Genomic DNA, 16,433 nt, shown 5'->3' with positions numbered 1-16,433 from the left:
TCATATGCAAAATGGGAAATGACAGTTGCCCACCTCAAAATGTTATTGTGAAGATCGAGTGAAGTAATGCAACACGACTCCTAGCACTTCAAAATGACAAGTGCTTCCGCATATGTCTCTGGCAGCCTTCTGAGAAACCCTGGGTCTTATTATCCCCATTTTTCAGTTGGGGATAAGGGAAGACTCAGACAGACTGAAATTCACTTGAAAACAGTGGGTGGTACCTCATTCAAAAGAGGTCTCGCTGGCCCCACCCTGGCTGGCCCTGGGATCCTGCATTTGTCCCAGAGTCTCTCCTCTGAGTCTGTGTCATGTTCAAAGCTTTCATTCATTCAATAAGTATTTGTTGTGTTCCTACCTGGCACCTGGCCTTGTGCTAGGGATTAAGGACACTATTGCAGAGCCCCTGGTCTGACAGGGAAAGCAGACATTACGTGAGGCAACACTGTGCAATGGGTGTCACACAGCAGGGATGGGCGGGGGTGGGGGTGGGGGGGTATAAGAGGAGACAGTGGGGGAACCTGGAGAATGAATAGGACGTAGCCTCACAAAAATTCGGGCAAGAGGGGTCCCATCTCAAGATGGGAAAGGTCAAATATGGGAGCAAGGTCAGAGGAAGCAGGTGGGGGATTCCTATGGGCCTCCTGTTTTCTCAACTTCCTCTGATTACTTAAGAGCTATTTGCCAAGGGCGTACCATGTAAGGCACCTTCGTAGTTGCGGAGGGGGAAACTGGCCTTAAAAGTGTTTATAATCTAGAACAGCAGTTCTCAACCCATGGGTCGCAACCCCTTTGGGGGTCGAACGACCCTTTCACAGGGGTCGCCTAAGACCATCGGAAAACACATATATAATCACATATCGTTTTTGTGATTCATCACTATGCTTTAATTATGTTCAATTTGTAACAATGAAATTGGGGGTCACCACAACATGAGGAACTGTATTAAAGGGTCGCGGCATTAGGAAGGTTGAGAACCACTGATCTAGAAGAAGCCGTAAGACAATCAACCACAGGAACAACTAGAGGCTCTCATGTAGAGCATTAATAGGCATAAATGGCATAAAGAACATGCGCCCAGCAAACACCGGCGATGGACAGCACTTCTGAATGTAAAACCTGGGGAAAACAGGGCTGAGAGCTGGTCTGAAAAGAGAGTTGGGGTCGTTTTAGGCAGAAATGCAGGACTGAGGCGTGGAGGAGACACCCCCGAGGAGGAAACAGCGTAAGCAAAGATGGCAGCAGATTCAGGTCACCACCAGCTCCGTCTCCTGCTATACTTCAGGGCGTCTGCCCAGAAGGAGGGCTTAAGCTGGGCTCCGTGGAGTGTGGAGTGTGGCGATGTCTGAGCATTCCGGCCATGCACAATTGTCCTTACGTATGGGTGTGCACTTGCCTGCAGACAGGGCCCACAGCGCGTTTCCAAAACTCCAAAGGGTCTACATGTGAGAAAAGGTTAAAAGCCAGTCCTCCAAATCTCCCAAATTAGAAGTACAGGCGGACTGGGGCCTCTTATTTATTATTTATTGTGTGTGTGTGTGTGTGTGTGTGTGTGTGTGTGTGTGTGTGTGTGTGTGTGTGTGTTTTAAACAACAAGATTGCTCTGGAAGAGACCTGTGCACACCTCGTAGTTGTAGGCAGGGCCAAGGAGGCCTTGGAGTGGCAGCCTGCAGAGTTTCCTGCCCTTTGCTCACCCCTGATCCCCTACCCCCCCCCGTTTTAAAGACTAGTCGGCACCCTCGCCACAGTCTCCATTTGCCCCAGAGAAATATGGAAGCAAGGTCAGACGAAGGGGGGGCCGGGGGGGGTGGGGACTCAGGGCGTCCCGCAAAGGCTTGGCATCTCCTTCGAGCCGGGGTGGGCGGCAGACGTCCTGCCCTCAGGCCGGGGGTGGTCAGCGTGACCTGTCAGCCTCCCGCCGCGCAGCAAACCTAGGTCAGATTCTGGGAATTTCCAACGCGGCTGGCAGCGCTGCGTCAGATTTTCCCGGACGCCGGCGTGCGGTGCCCGGCGCGGCCGCTGGGGGGCGCGGCGCGGGGCGCGGAGCGTGGGAAGCGCGGGCGCGCGGGCAGGCTGAGCTCACACGCCCGGGCAGCGGCGGCGGGGCCGGCGTCCGCAGCGGCTGCGCATCTCGCACCTCCCGCGGGGCGCTCCCGGGGCGGCCGGGCGGGTGGCGCAGTCCCCCCGGAGGAAAGCCGCCGCGGGAGGTAAGAGCCGAGCTCCGGCCAGGTGGGGGGAGGGGGGCGCACCGTGGGCCGGGCCTGCGGGCGATCGCGGAGAGCCCGGGGCAGGGGTGGGCCCCTGGGGGCGATGCACCGGCCCCCGCGGCCCCACCCCCGCTGCGGTGCGGCCTCCGGGCGCAGCTGCCTTCGCGGCGTGGGTGGCGGCGGTGCCGGCCCGGAGCAGCCCCGGGCGGTCCCCGGGCTCTGGGGCCGGGGCCAGCAGGGCGGGGGAGGGGGAGGAGCAGCCCCCCCGGGGCGTCCCGGGGGCTCCTGCCCACTCCCCACCTGGCATTTCTCCGCTCCGCAGTGGGCGTGGTGCCCGTTTGCTGCAGAGCGGGCGCCCGGAGTTGTGGAAGGCTGTGGGGGATGGAGAGCGCCGAGACAGGTGGTTGAGGGGGCGAGAGATGGTGCGCAAAGGCTCCTGATATTAATGCGTATTTCTCTCCCCCGCCTTCTTCAGGGGGCTCGGGGGTGCATGTGGAGGAGGTGGGGGAAGGCCAGTGGCATGGCTCAGGAGAGGGCAGGCGCTGTGGGGGGGGATGCTATTGGGCTCTGTCTCTGTTCAGTTGCCCCCACCCCACCCCCAAATAATAAAGTGGGTGTGATGGTGAGGATGGAGGAGTTTGATGAAGACCTGGCCCAGAACTGTGCTAAACTGCCCAGGCTAGCCGCCTGGCTCCTGCGTGCGCATCTGGGAGCCCCAGACTCAGAGCACTCTGCAGAGACTTGGGGAGAGTGTCGGGCGGGAGGCGGGGGGGGGGGGGGGCAGGAATGTCAGAGATCAAGCTGAGGCAGCCCCAGAAATAGGGGTTGGGGAGAGGGAGGTGGGACTGGAGGCAAGGGCGTCTCCAGGCCTACAGCCCAAGTCCATAGGTGGTAGGTTGTCAGGATGTGGTGGGAGGTGGGGGACTTAGGGAAATTGGGTAATGTCCTGAGCGCCCCCCCCCCCCCCCCACCTTTTAGCTTTATTTGCAGCCATAGACCAAAATCAGGGATTCATCATTCAATCATCAGTGCACAATTTTCTTGTTTCTTTTCCTTTTGGTTTGTTTTGTTTTTTAGAGGACTGGAGAATGGCAGAACAGAGGGACAGAGGGACACCGGCCCAGCCAATCCTGAGCTGTGCAGCACTTTCCCCCAACAGACCCAGAGGAGGGGGCTGCTGGCTCCCCGCCCCTCCCCTGCCTGTGGCCCCCTTGCTGCTCCCCTGTGGGAAGGGCAGCCTGGCCACCTGAGGCTGCAGGGGCAGAGGCTGGCATGGGCCAGGGTGGTGATGGTGCCGCAGCCCCTCCCGGTGGCCCAGCGTGGGAAGAAGAACGAAGAGCCAGGCAAGTCTCTCTCTGTGTCCTCTGGGGTGGAAGGAGCAGGTATAGACAGGGCTGGGGCCGCCAGGGCCTGGTGATCCTTTGGCATTGGCGGCGAGAGGGCTGTTCCTTCCAGCCCCTTGGGTTTGGTTCCACCCCTGCGTGCTTATTGGTGCTACCATGTTATATAACGCTTATATAACCTCCCAGGGCAAGCGCTCTGTCTCCACTCCCAGGTCACGCAGACACTGTGTCCATGGGGGAGGCAGGATCCGTGGAGGCTTGTGGGTAGAACTACTCCCCCCATTCTCAACCTGGCTCTTTCATTCTCCTGATCCCGGACATAGGAGGGGGCACGGAAAACAGGGGCCCACTCCACACCAGCTGTCTGGGGCTGAGGAGGGGGGGGGGGTTGGGCAGTCTTCCTCACCTTCTTGCCCTCTAGTCCCTGTTGCCCAAGAGGCTCTGGTGGAGTGGTGCCAGGCTTGTGCTTTGAGATCAGCTTTTTGTTCCTGGGGCCCCCTGGCATGGCAGATGGGTGTGGTGAGACGATCCCCAGCATGTTGCAGTGGAAGAATATATGGTACATCGTGTTGGATAAAGAGAGGCAGAAATGAGCTCCACCTTTGAGATTTTGAGCAAGAGCGACTAGAAAGATGGTGGTGGCGTTATAAAAAAAAATTGGTGCAGGCCTAGGGGCTAGGGGATGGTCAGGGAAGGGTGTACAGGGAAGTGGATCAGAAAGCAAAGATAAACATGGTGTTCTTTTACTGTACTCTCCACTGGGCTGTCCCTGGTTACCAGGGCAACAGAAGCAGTGATGAAAATCATGCCTTTCCTTCAGTGGAAAAATTTGGCTCCTCCTCCCACCTCTTCCTTCTCTAATCGCCTGCGACCCATGGGGAGGGTGATGTCTCCAGGGATCAGAGACCTCAGCCTATCTTCGTCATGCCCCCTATGCCCAATTTTTAAAAATGATCTCCCCCCCTTCCTGCATCCCCCGTCTCCCCCAGAGCTTGGCAGTTACGTAGGAGTTGGAGTGGATGGAGGGGGAAGGGCATGGACGTCATTGCAGAACCGGGCGAGCAGAGCGTGGGCAGAGATGTGGATGCAGGAATGACTGGCACATGACGAGGGTTCGGCATCGATCAGCGGGATGGAGCCTGTTTCTGAGATGGTGGGTGAGAAGGGTGGGTGGGAGGATGGAGGCCTGCAGAGCCTGGCCTTCTGGGCTCACGGTGGTAGGGATAGGAAGGCCCTGAGGTTTCCAGTGTGGTCATGGCTCCTGATGAAAGCTAGGATTCATTCATTCAGCACTGATTGCGCACCTGCCATGTTAGGTCAGGTTCTGGGAACTGGGAAGGCAGGTCAAGGACTGGGCCTTGACCTTGAAGAGATTGTGGTGGACAGCAGGAGGATGGGGAGATGGGGGAAGATCAGCCTGGCCTTTTTACAAGCTTAGAGTCTGGGCCCCAGGCGGAAGACTGGCAGTATTCCAGACTGGAGGTGATGGATGAGGGTGGAGCCGATGGGAGTGCAGAGGAAGAAGTAATTCAGAGAGCCATTTTGGCTTGGGGACAGGACAGGGGAAGAGACGGTACAGACATTCCGAGCCTTAGTGATTGACAGAAATAGAAAAACCAGGGTTCAAACTTCTTTGGGGGGGAGCCATGTTTGTTTTGGTTTTAGACATGTTGCGTTCCAGACGATGGCAGGGTGCCCATCCGGATAGATATGTTGATGTCAGGCAAATAGAGTTTGCAAGGGAAATCTGTTCTGGAAAGAGATTTGGAGGAAATAGTTGTAAAGTTTTGAAGGTGCGAGGTGGCTGAGAAAGTGTGTAGAGAGAGATCCCAGGGCCTGGGGCTTCAGCCCAGCATTGGGTGAGGCTGTATGTCTTGTTCTTGTTTATTATCCCAAGGGCCCGCCCAGACTGCTGGACCAGTTTCTGCTGATGAACACCCACGCCTTCTACCAAACCACACCCTTTTTTGAAGTTCGGGTTTCTATTTAAGTTTTCTTTTCTCTAATAACTATGACCAGGAGGATATGTCCTGGAAGGATTTTATATATATATATATTCAGAGGCCCAATGCACAACATTCATGCAAGGGGCTCGGCCTTCACAGCTGTGGCAGCTGCCTCGGTCCTCACAGCCCCAGCTTCATCTGGAAGGTCATCCGGAAGGACGTCCAGTCTAATTAGCATATTATGCTTTTATTATTATTATTATTATTATTATATATCTTATATAATAAACACATAACATGCAAATCGACTGAATGGCGGAACAGCAGAACAACCGTCCAGATGACCATCCGGACGACCATCTGGGACCACCCTATGACACCCACTGGCACCAGCCAAGGCAGGTGTGATGTGATTGGTTGGGGCCTGGCCATCGCCCCACAGAAGGAGGCCCAGGCCACTGACCTGGTGAACTGCGGCAGGTGGGCGGAGCCTCCCTCTGCGAGGGAAGCCTGGGTCCCGGGTGCCAGTAGCCAGAGGGCAGTCAGAGGGAAGCCGGTGGCAGCAGCCAGGGGAAGGAAGGCCTACTCTTGCATGAATTTCGTGCATCGGGTCTCTGGTGTGTATGTATGTGTGTGTGTGTGTGTATATATTAGAGGCCTGTTGCACAAAAAGATTCGTGCAATAGGCCTTTCCTTCCCCTGGCTGCCAGCACCGGTTTTCCTCTGGCACCTGGGACCCAGGCCTTTGCTCCGGCCGGAGCCACCTTCAGCCTTCGCTTCGTGCCTACGTATGCAAATTAACCGCCAACAAATATGGCGGTTAATTTGCATATCTCGCCGATTAGCCGAAGGGGGCATAGCGAAGGTACGGTCAATTACCATGTTTGTCTATTATTAGATAGGATATATATCTATATCTATTTATCTATCTATTTATTGGTTGATTTACTTTTACCCTCTCCAAGCTCTCTCATTGACCTATGCTCTTAGAGCAGGGGTCTCAAACTATGGCCCGTGGGCCACATGCGGCCCGCCGAAAACCTTTGTTTTTTTACTTCAAAATAAGATATGTGCAGTGTGCATAGGAATTTGTTCATAGTTTTTTTTTTTAAACTATAGTCCAGCCCTCCAACGGTCTGAGGGACAGTGAACTGGCCCCCTGTTTAAAAAGTTTGAGGACCCCTGTCTTAGAGGTTACTGAAAGTTCCCAGGATGTGGTATAGAGATGTGTCATAGGCCCTTAGTCTCCACCATCAAGACTATTGATTCTGGTTCCTTTTCAGTAATCACTCTAGAGCAGCAATTTTCAACTGGTGTGCTGCAAGAAATTTTAAAACATATAGTATCCGACTGTTTAGTCAGGGTCACTGACCTCTTTTACCTTACATTGTCAAATTAAAAAATGACAACAGCCAACACAACAATAGCCGTCTGGTGTGAATGCCCTGTCTTGAACCATAATATGGAGTTGTATCTTATTGGTCACATTGCAGAGTAAGGTTGCTTCCGACTCGTTCATTCTTGGTACCAGAAATCCTTATATACAACTATAGGCACCTGGTTTGTTTTAAAAGTCACTTTGGAGCAAAAAAGGGTAGGTAATTACTTTTTTAAAAATAAATCAATCAAAATTATACCTATTTTTTTTTTTTTGGTCAGGTCAGCAAAACATATAATTTTTGGTGCTTCGCAGAACTTCAGTAATTAGTTTATGTGTGCTGTGAGATAGAAAAGGTTGAAAATCACTGCTCTAGAGGATTAAGAGCACTGGACAGAGTCAGGAAGCCTTTGCCAGTTACATGATCTTGGGCAAGTCACTTCCTTTCCCAGACCCTAGCTCTTTTCATCTCTAAAGCCTTTTGCCCAGGTTTCTGATGCAAGCCTGACTTTTCTTCTCGAACTAGCAACCCAGACTTCTTTAGTGTCTTGTGGGAGGGAGGAGCAGGCATGAAGGCCTGGTTTCCAGAATAGGGCCCTGTCTCCAGTGTGGGTGGGAGTCCTCCTGGTGGAGGGAAGGTGGCCTCTACTCCTCTTGGGATTTGGAAATGCAGGAAGAGCAGGAAGAGCAGGAGTTGGCAAACGACAGCCCATGGGCCAGATGCCTGCTTTTGTAAATAAAGTTTTATTGGAACACAGACGTGCCCATTGTTTATTTGTCTATGGCCACTTTCATGCTAATTGGTGTAGTTGAGGGCAGCAGGTCTTCTAATAATGTTGTTTTGTTCAATGTCGTTTTATCGTAATACTGATGGGGAAGGGGGGAATTGATTACTGGCTGTGTGGAGTTTCCCAGTGCTCCCCATGTCTGTGTGGGTTTTCTGGGGTGCTCTGGTTTCCTCTCACATCCCAAAGATGTGACTCTTAGATGAACTGATGTGTCTATATTGTCCCCTCTGAGGGGGTGTGGGTGTGAGTGTGAGTGGCCCTGCAATGGAAGGGCGCCCTATCCTTGGTGGGTGCCTGCCTTGTGCCCTGGGCTGCTGGGGCGAGTTCTTGTCAGCCATGACCCTGAACTAGAATAAGCGGGTTGGAAAATAATGATCTTAATTGTTCTTATTCATCTTTCTTAAATGTATATATAGCTCACATTTATTTCCATGTTTAATATTAGAAGTGTTTTGGGTCTTTATTTAGAAGTTTGGTGATGATTTTGTGACCAGAAATATGCCCTAGGAATTAACTCTTCTTTTATATCAATTCGCCTGTGGTGAAATTGGTTTTGTTATATGCCATGTTGGTTCAAGTCACAGTTTCCAAGAACCTATCCATGACCTTTAGTGAGAACTTACTGTAGTTGCAACAGAGACCCTATGACCCATAAGCCTAAAATATGTACTCTTGCCTTTTAAGAAAGAGTTTGCCAACCCTGCCCTCCACCCCCAGAAAAGTGCTTGGATCTCCGCTGGGGATGCTTCCCTGGCTGGCTCAGATGCCTGGGGCTCTTGAAGAGTCTGCCTGGGGCCTGCTTTTGTGGTCCCAAGACAGGATGGTGTGGCCATTGAGACAGTAGACCACTGGATCCGCCTAAGCCAGTATCCTGAACCTGGAAAACCCCTGTCCTTTTCAGTCCTACCTCTGGAACCTGGAGGTGTCTCACCCCCACTCCCACACACACTTCTTTTTTTTTTAAATATATTTTATTGCTCTTTTACAGAGAGGAAAGGAGAGGGATAGAGAGTTAGAAACATCGATGAGAGAGAAACATCGATCAGCGGCCTCCTGCACACCCCCCACTGAGAATGTGCCCACAACCCAGGCACATGCCCTTGACCGGAATTGAACCTGGGACCCTTCAGTCCGCAGGCCGACGCTCTATCCACTGAGCCAAACCGGTCAGGGCCCACACACACTTCTTGGAGCCGGGAGGCCTGAATTCCTCAGCAGGGGTGGGTGTGGCCTTGGTGTGACAAGGTATTTCCCAGGACCCTATGGAGCACGGCCCAACCCCCAGCCAGTGTCTGGCAAAGAGGGTCATGGGTCCCTCCGAGCCCCACAGCACGTTTCTCTTGCTACCTTTGCTTTGTCACTTCCGGCCTCACTGTCCCTTTAGCGCCAAGGCCCTGGAGGTGCAGCTGCGGCGAGAGCTTGCCACCCAGCCTGGTTCACCGGCCCGAACCTGGCGCGCGTCCACTCTGGGAACCAGGCCTGCGCTTGGCGTTGGTGGGGTGTGTGTCCCTGTGGGCTTGGGGCCAGATCACGACTGGGTATCCTCGCAGCCAACCTTTACGGAGTCCCCTTGTGTCCTGGTTTCCACCTCTTTTGACTTGGTCTTGGTGAAACTCCTGGCAGGAACAGGGCTCATATAAAGTTCCTGCTTTTGCAAAACAGCAGCACGACCATCTGGTCACTGGCTGCTCAGGGCTGGACTGGGAAGTGAGACCCTTTGGTGGCAAAGGGGAACTGCGTGCTGGGAGCAGCGGGTGCCAGAGGGTGCCGGGGGTTTATTACCCTTGCAGCTGGGAGGGAGGAGGCTGGCAGTGGGAGGAGGGAGCAGGCGACCAGAATAGCAGAGAAGAGAGCAGCTATGCACCCTCCGAGCTGCTGTTAGCTGGCCATGGAGTTTTACTTCACGTGAACCTCCCCTACACACACTTTCCCCCGAGGCCATACAATAAAAAAGTCCTTATCAAAGCTCCTCTCTAAATACCTTTTCTCTGTAGTTTCCGGTGACCTCCTACTACATGGGCTTACACTGATGGGGCGCTGACTTGGGGCATCTGTCATCTACCTGATATTGACTATGGATCTGGGACTGTGAAGCTGGGAGGATACAGAGTAAAAATAAAGGACTCACAGTCTGGTCTGGAGGCGCAGGGACAGTTGCTCCGGTTTGAATGCGCTCTGCACTCGATCACAAGCTTCCAGCACCCACGCCTCTGTCTGTCCTGTGCACTTCTGTCGCCCAGCGTGGCACACAGATGTTCAAGGACGGCCCATCCTTGTTAGGTCTGTCCTGGAAACATGCAAGAGGGATCGGAGAGGGTGGGTGGAGGAAGAGAGGAGCTCACGGCAGCAGGTGGCACATTTGGGGGAGGATGGGGTGCACGTGGACATGCTGGGGATGCGAGTAAGGAGAAAGGGACATAGGAAGATGGACGCCAAGTGGGAATGAGAGGCTCCTTTGTCATTAGGGCGATGAGAAAGGAGGAGAATGACCTGGTACAAAGAGGTGGGTTGGGTGCCCTCACGTCCTTGGAGAAAGCAGAGGGCTGGGGGAGAAAGGAAAGCCAGCCAATGTCAGGGAAGGTAGCATTGGGGCGTGCGAGTGGAAACCAGTGAGAGAGGAAGCAGAGGCCGAGTCTGGTGGTTACATGGTAAACATCTTGCCCCAACCATGTTTGCCGGTAACTAATAGGCCTTAAGGCAATTTCATTATAAAAATATAAAAGAACGAAAAAGAAAAGAGGGACATTTAAAAGGATATAATGAAACATGAACAAAGCAATAACAAAATTAAAAGGCTTTATTGTGAAAAATGAAAATATATCGTCTTTGAAGCCTTCCATTCATAGTATTTTACACTTTCTTTTTTGCTTGTGGATTCGTCTCATTCAGAGTTTCACTTTTTCACTAAAATTTCTTCTTCCTTCATTAAGGGAGGTGTCAGTTTCCAACTAAAGAATCAATAATTAATGCTCTCAAAGACTGTGAAGAATTAGCAGCTGCCTCTTTTGTATTTTGAACAGCCTGGTAAACTTTTGGTTTTGATGGATGGGAGGACTCACTGGGCTCACCAAAGGATTTGCAAACTGACCTGCGATCATTTTCTAGTAGAGTATGCAGTCTGGCCATATATGGAGCTTTGTAATCCACTGTATATGTAGCTGTTATCATCCACAATTTTAAGACCACCATGTCTACTTGTCACTGTATATATAGATCATTATGAGGCTGAGATTTATATAATGTAAAAATGGGAGTAATTGTGAGAACTTGGTCCATGGAGAACTGAAACCAAAGTGACAACTAGGTTAAATGCATGAAGTCTGCCAAATGTAAACCAAACTGTCAGCCAGCTAAGATACTTATGGTGGAACAACCTTGAACCCGTAAAGGCATCTCCAGGCCCGGAGTGAAGGCGGAGCTGAAGCAGGTGAGTCCCAGGTGATGATCACGGCAGTGACGAAGAAAAGACAGGACCCCAGCTCTGTCTGCAGGTCACCTTGGAAATGACCGAGTCCAGGTATGACCCTGACTACCACATTTCCCTGTAGGGGGGCAGGTGCAAGGAAATGAACTGCAGTTTGAGATTATGGTTATTTTTCTTTTTAACAGTCTTACTATGGGAAATTTCACACACAGGCCACTCCCCAAAATGTATACACACTAAGAGCTAATAGCTCAGTTTTGAAAATGACATGTATTTTAATAAATGCTGACTCTATAATTATTCAAAGTGTATGTAAACCTTTTTGGGGACACACTATCTTTATGAAAGTAGAGAGAGTTAGTATAAGAAACTTCAGTGTTCCTGTCACTCACTTTCAACATATCAACACATGGCCCCTGTCGCTTCATTGATAGCCCTGCCTACTTTATTCCTTATTCCCTTCTTAGATTCTTTTACAGCAAATCCCAAACATCATATGACACCATAAGTACTCCACTGTGTATCTCTAAAACACAATACCTTTGAATAACATACCTCCAGTAGTGGTATCACCCCTTGCAAAAGCACAGTTTCCCAAATATCACCAGTATTTTCATTTTCCTGTTTGTCTCAATTTTTTTTAATAGTTGATTTTGCTTGAATCAGGCTCCAAATAAGATTCACACGCTTCCTTTAGTTGATGATTAATCTCAAAATCTCTGTTAATGAAAATTATGGTCATTCTTCAAAGAATTTATGTTTAACAATTCTGCCTTTTAGATTTATTCTGCTGTGTCCCTCTATCTCCAATCAGCTGCCACCACCAGTTTCCCTGAGTTTTATTGAACCATTTTGTGATTTCTGAGCATTCATTTTTCCTCATCTTTGTGGTTTAATATAACTAGTCTTTTTTTTAACATATTTTTATTGATTTCAGAGAGGAAGGAAGTGGGAGAGAGAGATAGAAACATCCATGATGAGAAAGAATCATGGATCGGCTGCCTCCTGCAAGTCCCCCACTGAGGATCGAGCCCACAACCCGGGCATGTGCCCTTGACCGGAATCGAACCCGGGACCTTTCAGTTAGCAGGCCAATGCTCTATCCACGGAACCAAACCAGCTAGGGCATAACTAGTCATTTTTTTCTTCCTTCAATAAATATTTTTTTGAGAGACTGCTCTGTGCCAGGCACTGGGCATACAGCTGTGAAAAGACAGGCAGGGCCCTGCTCTCACGGAGCTGACAGCCTGATCACATCAGAGCTGTTGCGGGACTGCTTGTCATCTGTCTCCTCCACAGTGCGGGGCCAGGACCCTCACTTCTGTGCTGAATGATCTGCCATGTTCTAGGACTTAGTATTCACATTCTCTTGCTGTCATTTTATTTATTTGTTTAATATTTTTATTGATTTCAAAGAGGAAGGGAGAGGGAGAGAGAGCTAGAGACATCAATGATGAGAGAGAATCATTGATCGGCTGCCCTCCTGCATGCCCCATACTGGGGATGGAGCCTGCAACCCAGGCATGTGCCCTGACCAGGAATTGAACTGTGACCTCCTGGTTCATAGGTCGACTCTCAGCCACTGAGCCATGCCAGCCGGGCATTGCTGTCATTTTATGTGGGGTGGCCCGAGGATTGTTCAAGGTGGCTTCTGTGGCAAGCCTCTGTTTCATCACCATGTGACTGGGACCCTAGCAGTGTTGCTGACCGCCTTTGTGTCTGTCCATTTATTCAAGCCACTGTTGGGTTGAGTCTTTATAGCCAAGCAGGTTAAAATGGAATGCTTACTTCCCTGGCGGAGTGTAGGGAGGCTGAATGAAAACCTCTGCAAGGTGCTCTGAATGGTGAAAGGGCTCAGCCAAGCGGTGCTGCTGTGCTATTTGAGCAGCTGGATGCTCTGTGGCTCTGTGGACACTCCAGGTTGGTTTGGGGCCCTGCCTGTTCTGACCAGGCGACCTGCCTAATTAGGCCCATTTTCTCCATTTGTTGTTCTTTGCTGAGCCGTATGGTATCGGGTAACCATCCCTCCTCAGGAGCAGAATCTGATAGTGCAGTTCAGGCCCGCCTTGCTAATAAAACTATAAACTGGTTTGCATTTCTCTGTGTAAATAAACAATCAGACTTATATTTGGTCCCTGTGACACTCTGATTTTGATAACAGTTCGTGATTCTTGTTATATTTTTCTAACTTGCAGTTCCGATGCAGCTCTATTGCAGTGTCTGGATTGTAGTGTTTGAGCCTTTATAAAAAAAAAATCTTAGTTAATAAAAACATCTATTCTCAGATACAAAGACTAGTATTCTTTTACCTCTTCTAGATATTTTATTGTATACTTCACATAATAATACAGAACATGCTAGTATAAATTATACCGTGATATGCATGCCGGTCACTGAAGGCTACCTAGTTTATAATTTGATAGTATGCTTTATTTTCTTCCAATTAAGTGGCCTTTAATTATTTTGATTATGCACCCATATTGGTTAAAACTTTTGAGAACTCCTCGTATGTGTGTGTATTTATCATTTACATATAGCATTGCTGTACTGATAGGTTATCTACATTATGAAACACAAAGTTTTAAAAACAGGTTGTGATATGGTGTGTTCTCAGGTGTTTCCCAGGTAAACATTGAGGTCCGGTCTGAGGATAAACCCCTATCCTTCGCACTGAATTCCATCCCTCTTCTATATCCAGGAATTGCTCCAGGATTTCCCTTGCCTCCTTTTTTTTTTTTTAAAAAAAATATTTTTATTGATTTCAGGAAGGAAGAGGGAGAGAGAAACATCAATGATAAGAGAGAATCATAATTGATCAGCTGCCTCCTGCACACCCCACACTGGGGATTGAGCCTGCAACCCGGGTGTGTGGCCTGACCAGGAATCGAACCCTGCCCTCCTGGTTCATAGGTCAACACTCTACCACTGAGCTACGCTGGCTGGGCTCCCTGGCCTTCTTGCATCACCAGTTTTCCCTTCTCTACTGGATCGTTTCCATATGCTATTGTTTTCTCATCTTAAAAAGTTCTCATTGACTCTAGCTACTGCTCATGTCTCTGTCCCTTACAGAGTTTTCATTCCTTGCTCTCTTCCTCTCTCGAATCCCTCCAGTCAGTCTTATCACTACCACTCGAATGAACGTGCTATTGTCAGGGCTGGTGGTGACCTCCGTGTTACTACCATGAAGGTCACCTCTTAAGTCTTCATCATAGGAGCTTCAGCAGTACTTGACCCAGCTGGTCATACCCTTTTCTTTGAAGCTCTTCCTATCAGTGGCTTCAGGACACATATTTCTGGTTTTCTGCCCGTCCTATGGCTCTCCCTTCTCAGTATCTCATCTCCCTGATCTCTAAACATTAAAAGGCCCAGGGCACCTCCTCTTCATCTTCTCTCTTTCTCTTTGTGATCCTCTCTCCACTCGTGGCTTTAAATGCCATCATGAACAATGTCTAGAATTTGCTTCAAAGTCATCCTGGGAGATAAACAAGCTTGACCATGAGTACATAATGGTTGGAGCTAAGTGATGGGTACCTGGGGCTTTCCTATACTGTCTCAAATTCTATTTATATCTGAAATTTCCCAGAATGAAAAGTTAGAAAAGAAATCTACATGCTGATGACCCTCAGTTATTTGTCCCAAGTCCAGCCTCTCCCCTGAACGACAGACCTGACCTATGTCTCCATCTGCCTGCGTAACATTTCAATTGGGATGTTAATAGACATTTCACACTTCACACACCCCAAACGGAACTCCTGATTTTCCCACACAAATAAGTTCTTCCCGCAATCTCCCATCCCGGTTATGGGAATGCCATCATCCAAAACACCTGTGCTCATGACTTCTCTCTCTTATGTCCATCCAATCCAGCAGCAAATCTTGGGGGATCTATCTGCAATATACCTGGAGTGTGACCAGTCAGAACTACTCTCCCTGCCATCGCTCTGGTCCAAGCCAGCATCACCTCTCACCTGCTTCTCCTTTGCCCCTGACAGGCTGCCGTCCTCACAGCAGCCATGCAACGTGTCCCATCGTGCCCTGCCATGCTCAGAACTCTGCATGGGCGTCTTTCCTCTCTCAGTGAGAGCCCTGGTCCTTAGAGTGGTCCACGAGACCCTGTAGCTCATCAACATTATCCCATAGAAATATAACGCGTGTGACACACGAGAGCCACATATGTAATTCAACATTTTCTGGAAGCCAAATTAAAAAAGGGAAAAGAAACATAGTAATTTATTTAACCCAGTATGTATAAAATATGTGAAATATACAGGGGTGGCAAAAGTAGGCTTACAGTTGCTCGTGTGGAAAAAGACATGCAGGTTCTGATAATTACAATAGCTTTATTATCTCAAAAGAATGGCACAGTGCACTTATCATAAATGCTCAAATTGCTGGCCTTCATGATTTCCACATTCTTGTAGTCTACTTGCTGTACACTTTGGCACAGAGTTCTCACCTACTTTTGCCCACCCCTGGGTTTTCATTTCTGATCTAGATGACGTGGTTTTTGCCATACTAATTCACACCGAAATTTGGACGAGGTATATTTCCTATGCTCGGTAGCCTTGTGGGACTCATGGCTGCCATATTGGAAATGCAGGCTTACATGGTCTGGCCCTGTTGTACTTCTCTGTTTTTACCTCCTCTACTCTTCCCTTTTTTCATTGTGCTCCAGCCAGACTGGCCTCCTGGCTGTTCCTCATACAAACTAGGTGTTTCCTGTTTTAGGGCCTTCACACCCCTTGTTCTCTCAGTTGGGAGCACTTTGCCCCAGATAGCCCACAGCTGACTCTTACTTCCTTTGGGTCTGTGCTCAGATATTACCTTCTCAGCCAACTCCACACTTTTGCTGGCAGCATTTCCTGCATCCCTTCCCTACAGTGTTCTTTCTCCATAGCACAGTCACCGTTTAACATGCTATATATTCCCCCCCACCACACACACACACACACACACACACACACACACACACACACACACTGGAATGTGAGTTCTTTGAGAGCAGGGATTTTTGTCACTTTTGTTCCCTGCTGTATTTTCAGAGCAAAGAACAGTGCCTGGCATATATAAGATAGATGGGTGTTGTTGAAGAATGAAATGAAATGAATTGTTAAGAATTATTATTTATAGTAAGAACCGAATCAAATTGAATGCACTTCATTATTTCACAGTATCTTGCTGTCATATTTTGCAATATAGCAGATTGATGGTCTGGCTCAAGTCAGGGTATTTTAGAAGACACCTGTTTATGAAGAGGTTATTATGGGTTCAGTTTATAGGATAAAGGAGTCAGGACCCCTGCATTTTATTCATTTCATGGAGACTTTTTTTTAAGTGTAGACATTCT

At 49.5% G+C, this 16,433-nt stretch overlaps 2 protein-coding genes across 2 annotated transcripts in view; one reads left to right on the top strand and one right to left on the bottom strand.

The window, feature by feature from the left end:
- CD46 (CD46 molecule) overlaps positions 1–16,433 on the bottom strand; it is a 145,659-nt gene that overhangs the window by 12,006 nt on the left and 117,220 nt on the right. The gene's annotated exons all lie outside the window — the stretch shown is intronic.
- Positions 1–16,433, top strand: part of LOC132221048 (uncharacterized) — a 37,376-nt gene that overhangs the window by 11,250 nt on the left and 9,693 nt on the right. Inside the window, exons 3-4 of the mRNA XM_059674977.1 lie at positions 1,936–2,207; positions 3,285–3,550. Of these exons, the coding sequence (XP_059530960.1) occupies positions 1,936–2,207; positions 3,285–3,550 (538 nt within the window). The remainder of the gene's footprint in view (positions 1–1,935; positions 2,208–3,284; positions 3,551–16,433) is intronic.

This window comes from Myotis daubentonii, chromosome 18 (genome assembly GCF_963259705.1).
Source record: "Myotis daubentonii chromosome 18, mMyoDau2.1, whole genome shotgun sequence".
Classification (NCBI taxonomy): Eukaryota; Metazoa; Chordata; class Mammalia; order Chiroptera; family Vespertilionidae; genus Myotis; species Myotis daubentonii.
Note: the sequence above shows the minus strand (reverse complement) of the source record. Positions and strands in the feature narration are given on the sequence as shown.